The 12,731-nt window shown below is 47.0% G+C and overlaps 1 protein-coding gene across 11 annotated transcripts in view; it reads left to right on the forward strand.

Annotated features, from left to right (window-relative positions):
• Positions 1 to 12,731, forward strand: part of LOC142578610 (uncharacterized) — a 307,117-nt gene that overhangs the window by 196,536 nt on the left and 97,850 nt on the right. For all 11 annotated transcript variants that reach the window (XM_075688019.1, XM_075688020.1, XM_075688023.1 and 8 more), the window contains 3 exons: positions 710 to 835; positions 2,462 to 2,584; positions 5,168 to 5,359. In XM_075688019.1, coding sequence (XP_075544134.1) covers positions 710 to 835; positions 2,462 to 2,584; positions 5,168 to 5,359 — 441 coding nt within the window. The remainder of the gene's footprint in view (positions 1 to 709; positions 836 to 2,461; positions 2,585 to 5,167; positions 5,360 to 12,731) is intronic.

The raw sequence follows: 12,731 nt of genomic DNA on the forward strand, positions 1-12,731 counted from the left end.
TGAAGGTACTACGCTAGTGCAGGGCATGCTGAAAAAGTTATTCGCAGTTTTACATTGGTGTTGTAAAGGGGCATACTGTTTTGAAGCTGCTACATTCTGTAAGAGCTTCCTCACGTTTTCAATAAGGTTTCGTGCAATTATGGTACTTTGCCCTACGTTCAACACTTCAACAATCGTTTGTTTGTTTCTTTGCTTTCTGCACAATGAATTATTTGAGCATTTCTTCTGAAACAGACGTCAGTGCTTGAAGTCGGCGCTCTTCAATTGTACCAGTTATCTCGCGTTTTCGTCTCTATCGCGCATTTATGTAAACTATGATTGTAAAACCAAACAAACCTTAATTTGAAGGCAGCAGTGTGAAGTCATGCGAGACGAATTCATACGGCTAACGATAAGTGAACAAAGGTATATCACTACGTAAATAAAATGCCGTAAATAGTGAAACTCATATCGTACGGGGGGCGGAATCGTGCTATGAAGAAAAACATGATTTGAACTTGCGCGGCTGTTATAAACGCGTCTATTATGGCTAAAGGATACCGATTCGCAAACCATGTCGTAAAATAGCCGAACCCTAAGTGAGACGAACGCAGAATTGAACTCCGAGGATGGCGGAGAAATGTCAATCGTGTTATTCCCCGGTGTCGCCCCGCAAGCCTCGCTTGCGAAAGCGCCATTGTTTTTCTTTTTTCCTTTCGTTTGCAAACAGACAGCAACGAATGTGAGGAAAATCCCCGCATCTGCAGCCAGCTGTGCACCAACACTCACGGAAGCTACAAGTGCTCCTGCAAGCCCGGATACACGCTTTCTGCCAGCGACAGCTTCCAATGCATCGGTACGGCACAGTTTGTACAATGTGTTTAATCAGTTTTTGCAAGTAGTGACATTTACTTCCTCATTACGGCGTCTTTTATTTGTTGATTAGTCATCTAAAGCAGAAAAACATACAATGGAAAGCTGTTCCTGGGGTCCTCAACTAAATGAGTGCGCGAGATAAGGCGTCCCAAGCTGCTGGGCTCGCTTCGCCTATCAAGTCACGCGGGGTTCAAGGGAGACTCCGTAGCGATGGGCTTCGGAGTAAGTGTGATTACCTGGCCTCCTTTATTTTAGGTAAAACTCTAGTAAAACTCTTGCTTGGGATAGTTGGGTCATGCTTGAATTAATAAACACAAGGCGGCAGAAGACCAGGACTCAAGAAGGAGAAAACAAACGACAGGACCGGCGCCACTCACAATTAAGTTTATTTCCGCAACAAACCTGCCTTATGTAGGTTAATCAAGCCGAGTCATACACAGAACTTTAGGAGTAAAATACAGCAATCTATCGACCACTCACGAATCGTATCTGGCGCAAAATATCAAGTGAGCAAACAAAAACCACACGTGGAGCAGCACGGGAAGCAATTCATCGAGTATAGTCTTTTTCAAGCCAACAGGGACAAAAAACGAGACATAAAAAGTACCGTTTCCGCTTCACTATCAAACTATCCACAACATAACACACTTCAAATTCGTAAGGCCCAGTCAGTGATAAAACCCGCACAACTATGGGAATAATGACACACGAATAACATGGAAAAAACATGAATAAAGGCGTGTAAGTACAGCGTCTGCGTCATAACTAAAATCTCTAATAGTCACTCACCTAAAAAACTGATAAAACATGCGACAGCGCGCATAAACAGAGCCATGTGACAAACAATGAAATGGACAGAACAGTTGAACGATAAAGAGCCTAAAGAACAGTGTCAGCGTCGAAAAAAAACGCAACAAAAGCTTAAGAGCGGCATTTTTGCATTACGCTCCTGTCGTGATGCGCTCCCTATACTGCAAGGGAACCGAACTCGCAGGTTCTGAAGCAAAAAATGACACTCACTTAATTTGTCGGAACTTCTTGCCTGTTCTCCCACTACCACTTCTCCCTCTACCAGGCGGTGGCACACCGGCCACGTTCCCACCCCTTACTCTCGCCCGAAAAACATTTCTGGCTACGCGACTGCCCGCTACCATCGTCGCTGTCGTTGCATCAAACCGCCATGTTTATCCGTCGAATGATGTTGCTGTGTGTTCCTCCTTCGCGGGTCCCTGCATAATCAGGCGCGGACGAGGCCTCTCAAAATGGACGCCTTGTTTCACTCTCTACGTTTCGTAACATATCTAATGTAAGTTTTTCAAATTATTACGGCAGCTAGTTAATAGGAATGTTCAGTGAGTGAACGGGAACTGCTCCAAATGCTGGTGACCTTGTTGGTGCCACCAGCAGAGCCTGAGAGTGAATGTGAGTTCGTTCGAACCTCTCATATATACTCAGACACGATTCCTATGCCAACCGCTCTTTCACCCATAATCAAACACGCGCTTTTAACGCCCTCGTTGGAACAGTCTGTCGTACGTATATACGAGCGAACCTCAGCCGCTTACGATGCAACTAATGCCGGCTGTGTCTTTCTCTTTGCGTTCAGATATTGACGAATGCACGATGGGAAATCACACTTGCAGTCACATCTGCGTCAACATTGAAGGAGGGTATTATTGTCGGTGTCCGAAAGGATACAAGATCACTGGGGACCTGAAAACCTGCTCCGGTAAGCTTTTCATCACCCGTACGTTTGTTTGGGCGCTTCGTCCAGCTGCGAACCACTTGCCAAGTGCCGAGTACGAATGCCACGATTCTTCGCTGCATATGCACCTAGAAATATGAGTACTATAGCCTGCAAACAACTTTCCTGCTGAGCGACATGCATGTTTTGAACGTTTCCAGGCTCGAAAAGCTGTCTGTTTTCTGTACTCTGCACAGATATACTTCTATATATGGTGAGAGTAGCAAAAGCCCAGGATTGAAGCCGTGGGCACAGTGTGAAGCGAAACAAAGAGCTCATTGACTTTTGCCGCTCTGGCTCCCTGTAGAACCAAGGCATACATATTTTCAAATTCGGGATGTCACGTTAACCTCCCGGTGCAGATGTTTACACACACACGCTTACTGAAAAGCTTAATGATTTTGAAATACTTAATTTTGCCTAGAAGTATTGATTCGGAACTATAGATGCGCTAAGAAAATTGGAAACTTTTAGTATTAGCTTGTAATGCGTGTTTCCTTCTTTTTTGTTCTCAAGGTAATGAAAATCGAACCTTGAGGAAATGCACAAACAGAAGAGTATTATGGTGCTGCTATTTTGGCTTTTTACTTGATGCATTGTCGGTTTTTTCTTTCTGGAAAACTCAAAGTATGGTAGCCGTAAGAAAGACAAACGTAAAGCAAAAACAGACGAGCAATACTAAAAGATCACATATGACGTTTGTCTGTGCACGTAACTTCATCAAAGCTTTCGTCCCTGCGATATCGCTAAATACTCGACGTACCCCACGCACATGTGGACATCCTTATAAGGTGAGATAAGACGCAAACGCAGTACAATGATTCTGTAAATATAACCTAATTGCGAAAATGTACAACATTGACGCAAACATATAGGTGTAGGGGCACCGCGATATGAACTGAAGTAAAATCTAGTAAAGCGATGTGGCTAGTTCTCGCCATAAATAAAATTGGTGGTTTCGCCCGAAGCATTGACTGCGATAGCAATGTTTAGCGTTTCGCTTCAACTTCTAGGACGGGGGTCTAACCATGCGCCGGTCCGACAGACTCGGTATTCGCGGGTGTGCCAAAATTTTTGGCACCCATACAAGCTTGACCACGCCATGTAGGCCCTGTAATGTCATCGCCCAGACGCCACTACGCTGCCCGTGAAGAGGCCCGCTAGTAAAATTTTATCTCTCTCAGGTGGTCGCACTGATATTGTTTTGCACTTTTAATATATAATAGCCTGAGAAGATTTAAGGTAAAAGGCGTGCGCTAGCCAAGAATGTTATGTTTCATGAGACTTGTTTGTGGGCTGCTATTCTCAAGATCCTGAGGAATAATTTAGTCAAGAACGTAAGAGCTGGTGTGAGCAACTTAACGACTGAATAGGGGAGCAATATAACCAAACCATATATTCAGCTCGGTCATATTGCATGCATATACCTAACTATATTTGGGGATAGGCCAGGAATGGGTCCACATGGCCCAAGTTTTTCTGTACTTGGCAAGGCAGCAGCACGCCAGCATCCGCACAGACAATTCATGGCGCCATTGAGTCCAAGAATCGGGCATCAGGAGTAGGCCCAAACGAAATTCTTCCTGTAATGCAGAAACAAAAAACAAAAACAAAAGAAAACGTAATGACTGAAGAAAAAGAAACTGTAATGATACCCGAGGGAGCAGTCAAACTAAATGACGCAAAATACTAAGTTTGAAGTTACCGAAGAAGATATTAACGTCCGCATTAATAAGACATTTTGAGAATAGGTTTCAGTGAAATGAACAGTGCACAGAGAACAGTAAAGCTACAAAAAGTTTACATGCTAATCGTTTTGTTTATCTTAAAAATTCGAACACGGTGTAAGAAACATCCCTGCCACTATAGTCTTTGCGTCGAGACCCACTTGATATTGTTACCTGAAATGTTGATTGCTCGTTCAACCTGGCAAAGTGGAGCTTCAAGTAACCTCTTTCTCTTGTTTCAGAATTGGTGGCAGGACAAAAAGAAGTGGTGTATCGATTCGATTTCAGTACAGCTGCGGCAAAAGGGAGACACCACCAGAAAGGACACTACCAAAAATGAATATGTTGAAAATATAACATATTGATTCAAATGTAGCGACTGGTGGGCTAGTCAGTATGGCATTATTTAAACAGTAGTGCAGATGCACATGGACGCCGAAAGAAAAAGACGCGACACAGCGCTAACAGCTGTGTGTTTATTGCGCGAGAACAGATATATATATATATATATATATATATATATATATATATATATATATATATATATATATATATATATATATATATATATATATGGGCGCAGCGGGCATGCTTCACCAGCAGGATGGCTTTCAAAAATGCGGCAATCGCCATGCAGTCGCTGGAGAATAATTTGATACCCCGTTTGAACTGCGCGATGACAGATTTTTCTGTGGCAAATCAAAAGCTCACAATTTCCATGGCGCAGCGCTTCCTGCATGCTTTAAAAGTGAATATGAATCATACAAAATTAGACGGCGATTCGCGTTCTGCCGGAGGTGAGCTCGGCATGTGATGCCATCTTTTCGCTTTTGTTTGATAGCCGTCACTTGCCCAATGTTCGTCGAGGCGTCCAACGGCGTAACAACGTGCGACCCACCAGTAGTGGACAGCTCTGCAGCTATCGGAACCAGGTGCAACGTTAGGTGCAACGCGGGCTTTTATCTGGAAGGTTCCAGTGTCACCAAGTGCACGATGCAAGGCACCTGGACCCACGGACCGCCGACGTGCGAAGGTGCGTACCGCAAGTATGATGGCTGGGCTACATGATTTGGCTGCCGGTGGGTGGGTGGGTGGGTGGGTGGGTGGGTGGGTGGATGGATGGATGGATGGATGGATGGATGGATGGATGGATGGATGGATGGATGGACGGACGGACGGACGGACGGACGGACGGACGGACGGACGGACGGACGGATGGATGGATGGACGGATGGGTGTTATGAGCGTCCCCTTGGCCACGGGGTGGTGGGTTGCGCCACCAAGCTCTTGCTATTATACTGCCTAATATCCTACCTAGGTTAAAGAAAGACAAAAAAAGAAGAAAATATCCTATGAACTCACACAACCAAATTTTCGGATCCCCTATTGCAAACTTTGCTTTTGCACGCCTCCTTTTTGTCGTTTCCCTACTTTTCTTCCACCAATCTTCCAATCGCCTCTTACTAATCTCTATTGCGGACATGCTTACTTTTCGACTGCTCTCGCTAAACTCACGGGCTTCAAGGAGGCCAGTGGTGCCTAAATCGACCGCTGGGCAGACGTCTTCACATTCTAATAAAACATGCTCCATCGTTTCCCTAGCTTTACCGCAGCAAGCACATGCTTCTTCTTCCTTCTTATATCTCGCTCTATAGGTGCGTGTTCTAAGGCATCCAGATCTCGATTCGAAAAGTAATGAGCTTCCCTTTGAGTTATCATAAATTGTTTCTTTCCTGATTGCGTTTTCCCCTCTTACGTAGTTACTCATGGCAGGTTTCTTTTCCATTACCGCCACCCATGAGATTATTTCAGCCGGTCTGACTTTGCGCTTGACTTTCTTTGTTGCTGTGTGGCCCACCCTACAGGCCGCATACTTGTAGGCAAGGTTCCTAGTTCTTTTTCTCCATTGTGAATCAATGTTTTTCCTGTGCAGATACCTCAACACTCTCCCAGCCCATCTACTTTCTTCCATATTCCTCAGTCGTTCTTCATAAATAATTTTACTGCGAGCTTCCCTGACTTCAAAACTACGCCAGCCCATATCACCCTGCAGAGCTTCATTTGTGGTCTTCCAGTGATCGCCCGATGCGAGGCGTCCCACTGACGTTTTGTTCCGATCGAGTCCTGATCGTACCCCTGATTTAAAGCAAACAACCGCATTTCCAAAAGTAAGTCCTGGAACCATTACACCTTTCCACATAACCCGGGGCACTTCGTACCTATTGTATCCCCATAGCGCTCTGTGCTTCATTATGGCTGCATTTCTGTTCCCCTTCACTGTTATTGATTTTTCCCGTGTTTCCACATATCCATTCCCTTCGTTTATCCATATACCAAGATATATATATTCTCTTATCCGAGGTATTTCCTGGCCCTGTATTTCCACTGTCTGTTCACTGCTTTCATTGAATACCATAACACCTGATTTTCTGACTTTAAATTTCAAACCTAAATTGTTGCCTTCCTGTCCACAGATATTAGTCAGATGTTGCAAAACAATTTGCTTGTTAGCTGGCAACACAATGTGGTCCGCATAAGATAAACCTGGAAGCTGCTGCTCCAATACTGCCGTTTGCTTGCTGCAGCACCACCTGTCATGTTTGATATAACTGTTTCCCCCCTTTCTGCATGCCCCCTACTATAACAAAGTTATAGTTCGTCTTACAGTAACGCTGTATTCTCTACAGATATTTAATTTATACATAGAATATGTGCTCATAAAGTTTTATTTACAAGAGAGTAAAATGTAGTGTTGAAAACTGGAGGAACAAAGCTAGAGAACTGGCGGTATTACTATTAGTGGCAGAAAGTATAAAGCTTACTAAGAACCATCATTCTTGAAATTAACAGCGAAATAATTTTTCTATACTCATTCTCACAAGAAGTAACTTGCCGGACTGCCCAACGTATACGAGGAGTACGCAGGAAATATTCTTGCGCAGCGGAATATAGTTCCGGGCGTAACTGTCTGATTACTTGTGGGATTAGAAACATTTAGTTTTGCTTGGCGCACGATACGTTACAGCGATACCCGAGATGTGGGGCTTTTAGCGCATGCGCGTTTTATACCGCGAATTACTGTGATAGTTACCGCCTGTAACCACAATAGCATCCAACCATATTACGTAGCCCAGTAGCCGCGACCATCCAGCCTAGACCGATCGCTTTGGTCCGAATTCGCGTTTGTAACTGGCTGTCCGCCCTGGCAGCAAGAAATAAATGGTAAAATCCGCCATCATTTAGTCTTATCTCACGCTGAGGGCAAACTATTGCTTATGTTTTCTCGTTATTATTGAAATCAGCTCTGTTTTCACGCTGCTAAGTCTACGGAGGCGGTGCCGAGCCGTAATGGTGGTTCAATTGAATTGAATTCTCGGGTTTTACCTACCTAAACCACGGTTTCATTATGAGACACAGCTTAGTGGGTGGCTCCGAATTAATCCTGATCTTTGATTTCCCACAATGGACGGGACACCGGCGTTCTTGCATTTCGCCCCCATGGGAATGGGGTCGCCGCGGCCGCAGTTTGATCCCGCGACCTCGTGCTTAGTTGCGCAACACCCGGCTAAGCCACCGCGGCGGGTACTGTAAAGATGGTTGGATTTACAGTTGCACTAGTGATGCGTTGAGGATTCGGTACGCTATAGAAGCCTAATTGTACACTCTATGGATAATCTACTACTTCGCTCTAGAACGGGGCGTGATAGCAGTGGCGAGAAAACGCCGAATAGATCTTCGAGGGACGACCTGCTTCGGAAATCAAAAGCGCTCGCGTGGCTCCGGCAATACGCTGAATTGCATATCACGTGTTAACACGTCGTTTCACTTAAGGGAACTTGGCTTGGCTAAATAACACTCTTCAGTTGCAATGACCAAAGCTGTTGGATAGGAAACTACGAAAGCGCACACCTATTATTGTAGAAATAATTTTGCACTTCGGAAAACATAAATCGCAGGAACATCGGTTTGATAAACAAAATAATGCTTTTTCATAGCTACGACCGCTCTTGTCATCTACCTCCTGCCAATGCTGACGTATAATCGTTATCACGCTCACCTATCACTGTCTCCAGCATGATTGTAGTCAACGGCTGCATCCTTACTGCTGATGGAAAAAAATCTGATAAAAAGTATTCCACAGCGTTTTCCGCGTTACCACTGCACGATCCGACACACTGCCGAGTGTAAGCTTTCGATTGCATTGAAAAAAAAAGAGAAGTCAAAGTTTCGCCGGAAAGGCGAAGCATCGATTGTGATAGCAAATTAATGGATGGCTAGACAAAGTAAAGATAGCACAGTTTTCATAAAAACTGTGCTATCTAAAGACATAGACGAACACACAGGACAGGACTGGCGCTATTTCCAACTGGCGTTTATTTCAAACAACCATCTATTTATGCTCAGCGCATCAGGTACATCTCGTACTCATCATCATACAAAAGAGTGTGTAAGTCATTTAGTTGATACATACGGATGTATGGTTCACGTGCCTAGATACCTGGAAAAAAAAATCCTAGCTAAAGTATTCTTAAGGATAGTAGTTTTATCGGCGGTATAAACTTGTAAACATTGGCAGACTAACTAAATTGCTAAGCATGGCGTCACGCGCGGAAATGCGCGATGACCGGCAATGCGCGATGACCGCGGAAACTCGCTATCAAAATGCTGAATTGAGAAAGCGCGGCAGCAGCAGCTAGCGAAAGGAACTTCATGCTGCGTTTGCGAGCAGGGATGCGACTTCGTTCTCCTGCGGGTGCCTTCCCACATTGGCATACACGGGAACGGCCAATGCACCAAAGGCGGCCCACACTGCGCCAGTCCCCCGGTCGCTCGTGGTGACGCCGTTCGACGTTGCCTGACACACCGAGGCCGGCATGTTACGAGCAAGACATTCGGACCCCCGCGTCGCCAGTGGCAACCCTCCGAAGCTGCTGCCGCGCGTGGGCCTGCACCGACGGATCCAGGCGCTGCTGCTTCGTCTCCGCATCGACTGCCACCGCCCCCCGGAAAGGACGCACCGCCTTCAAGTTACTCTGCTCATCGTGACGCGCTCACGAACGCCTATCGCCGCTTCGGCCTGCAGTGCGACAGCCCCGAGGCGCTTCTCTTTCCGTCGGCTCATTCCTCGGTGATCGGGCGAGCCTTCACGGCGCTGCTCGACTACTTGGACGGCGCCGACCTGTAGGAACGGCTGTAGCCACCGCGCCTTCCTTGACGTGCCTTACCACTCGGCTATCTCGCACCTCTATACACTCTTTTCTCCTCCTACTCTTTATATCCCTTTCCCCCATCCCTACAGCGCTGCTGAGGTGCCCACGCACGAGAGGTAGTGACGGCCCTGTACTTATCTCTTCTTTTTCTCTGTTAAAGTCACTCATTAGTCTCCCATCTATGGGAACTAAGCTTCGAAAGCACAGCGCACGGTGGACGTTGTCCCCGTTGCAGGTCACCTTTAAGATACAGAGGTCCGCGCGAGTGGGCGCCGCCACCCAGGGCGTCCTGAGTAGAAGCCCCACACCGCTCCTTACCCACCCCCGCTGCCTTGCGCGCGATCGAAGACAGCTTGCTTCGTCCCTGCTTTCCTCCTTTTCGTGTGCAAGATTGAGCCGCGATCGCCGGCTCACGCTCGCACGCTTAGACGCGCACATAGAGCATATGCCGCTTGGCGATTATTTTATCGCCATTGTACTTCATACGGAACCTCACGGCGACGCCGACGGCATAGATGTGCTCGGAGTGTCGATATGATTTCCATCGCAATAAAAATTGGCTACCGTTGTCAGTCCCATTGACACATATTAGAATAGCCGCCATCAGGCGCTTGGCCCCACGTACGCATTTAGCCGTCATTTCTTAATCAGTAAGGGATCACATAGCAGTCCAAAATCCCGTTTTCTTTCTCGCCTCATCCAAGCCACAGCATCAGTGCCACCAGCGCGCCCCCGAAAGCTTCCTCGACGCACGAAAACCCCTCGGGTTTGAGCGCCGTGGTGCGGAGCCAGCCACGCGCACCACCGAACTTACGCTCTCTCCGTCCGAATAGGACGGCCGGAGCAAAACCTGTAGCGCGCGCAAGTATCGAACGCCATGAAAGAGTAGCTAGGTGTCCCATCATCTGCCGCTCGCCACCACATCCCCTCCACACAGCGGCTTGGGTGGTGCAGTTAAAGCGACTGCGATAGCCTCGGGTGCGGAAAGCGCCCGCACGTGCCTGGAAAAGGAGGGCGCTGTCACTACCATTGTCATAGAAGGGTTCCGTCGTAATGGCCTCCTTTTTGTCCAACTACACTTGACGCTTCTTCTTTGAGGCCACGGCGGATTCCCACAGTTCTCGCTCTGCCTCACGCACATGCTCCCGAACCCATTTGATCATCTCGCGCCGGGCTCTTCCACTTCCTCCACAGTTCAAGACGCCGTATGTTCGCTCCAGGAACTGCACATGCACCCTCCACTGCATCCGGATGTTTTTGAGATACTTTGAGCGCAACACATTGCCTGACTTTCATCTTCATCTCTACATATCATGATCCATTGTACATTTTCCTCATCTGTATATATCATCATCAGCTTGATCTTCGTGTTCGCAGCGTGCTCGACTGCAATAAAGCGGTTCCCTATGGGTGGTGGAAGGTGCTTTTCGTTCCCCAAGACCTCTCGCACGTTCTCACTGGAGCTCCGCTCGTGTGGCCGCATAGCACCACCGGCCAAGCTCGCTACCGCGAATCCAGGCATGTCCAATGCTGCCACTAGGCCGAAGCCTTCGCCATTCGTCGTGACCATCTGCAGCCGCCAGCGCGACCCACATGTCTTCGCTGGTTGGGCTCCCGCAGCAACTGCGCATTTCTTGACGGGGCGCAAAGGAAGCTGGCGATTCTCACGCGCCCATATGGATGAAAGCGGGGAGGTAGCGCGGGAGCAGACGGGGAACGGCTTCGACTCCGCCAAGTTCATACTTCGAAGTGCATTGTATTGTTCATACTTCGAAGTGTATTGGCGCCTTAAAGGCGCCAATACACCTCGACGTGACCCGGCGCGCGCGCGCGCGCGGTGGTTGCGCTACGTCACGCCAGGTCGGCTACGCTGCGTCAAGCCTGTTTCACATGATGCGATTTTCGTCGCACCGGAAGTGCGATTTCCGTCGTTTGCGATGAAAATCGCAGTCGCAGTGCCGACCCCCCGATTTTCGGCTGCGACCAACCGGTTGGTCGCACAGTCGCACCGTCGCACCGATCGCTGCGATTTTCCGTCGAAATTGCGCGGAGAGCTGTCAACGGAGCTATTCCGCCGGTTTGTTTTGGAAAATGGCGTCTCGCACGACAAGTGCAATGCGCGGAGACGTGGATCGTCGAATTCGGTACGCACGCGAAGGGAGAATAAAAAACTTGTACCGCAGATTGCATTCTCCGATTGCTATGCGTTTGTTGACACGCTACACAGCAAATGAAGTGCATTTTCACGTTTGCTTCGTACGCCTTTGCGAGTTGTCAGTGCTAGGAGGTGTTCGATCCCCAGCAGACGACGAGGTCGTCACAATTTTCTTTTGTTGAGTAGCATGCAAAAATCGCGCTTACGGAGCAGCTTGAATTATTTCAACCTCGGCAAGGGCAAATGACAAGACAGCAAAGTACCCGAAGTTTCAACGTTGCGCTGAACGCGGTACCGTTCAGTTGCATTTTCTTGTCGGTTTTCAAGCATGAATTTCCCGATGCATCTTGAAAGCTTATCTTGCCTCTTATTAAATTTGACAGAGCAAAAGTTTAGGCTATCGTAACGAATTTGCTACAATAGCTTTAAATCCGTGGCTTGAATAAACTATTACATGCACGTTAAGTTGCACCTCTTCTCTGGAGAATTTTTTTTCTTGCACAGAAGCCAATCAACATTGACTATGTTGCGGACTTTGTATCCTTACTGCATCTCTATGAACACTTGCTCTGCAAGGTAATTCACTATACAGCTAGTAGATTAAGTAAATTGCTTGCTATAGTGGCACAGTGACAACGTACCCTCCTGCACAATTATGTAGAACTCGTGCAACAACGCGAAAAGCAGGCAAACGGCCTGTTCTTGTAGGGATAAAACAGTATAAAACGACACGCTGAAGAAAAGCAAATCAAAACTGTGCAGTGAAGTCAGCCAGTACAAGCAGTTCTTGCACGTTCACAGCTAATCAAGTGTGCAGAAACATTCATGCCTTACATGCTTCTAGCAAGTTTCTAACAAGTTTGTGATCACATATATTAGTGTGTAAACCCACATTACGATATCCGCTACGGTTACTATCTTTATAAGTAATGAAATACCATGCTACTTGCAAGAACATATATCACCCGAGGATTTTAGAACAAATTTCTGCATTTCAACTATACACAATATGTGGTTTATTCAATAAAAGTCCACAAACT

This window comes from Dermacentor variabilis, chromosome 4 (assembly GCF_050947875.1).
Source record: "Dermacentor variabilis isolate Ectoservices chromosome 4, ASM5094787v1, whole genome shotgun sequence".
NCBI classification, from domain to species: domain Eukaryota; kingdom Metazoa; phylum Arthropoda; class Arachnida; order Ixodida; family Ixodidae; genus Dermacentor; species Dermacentor variabilis.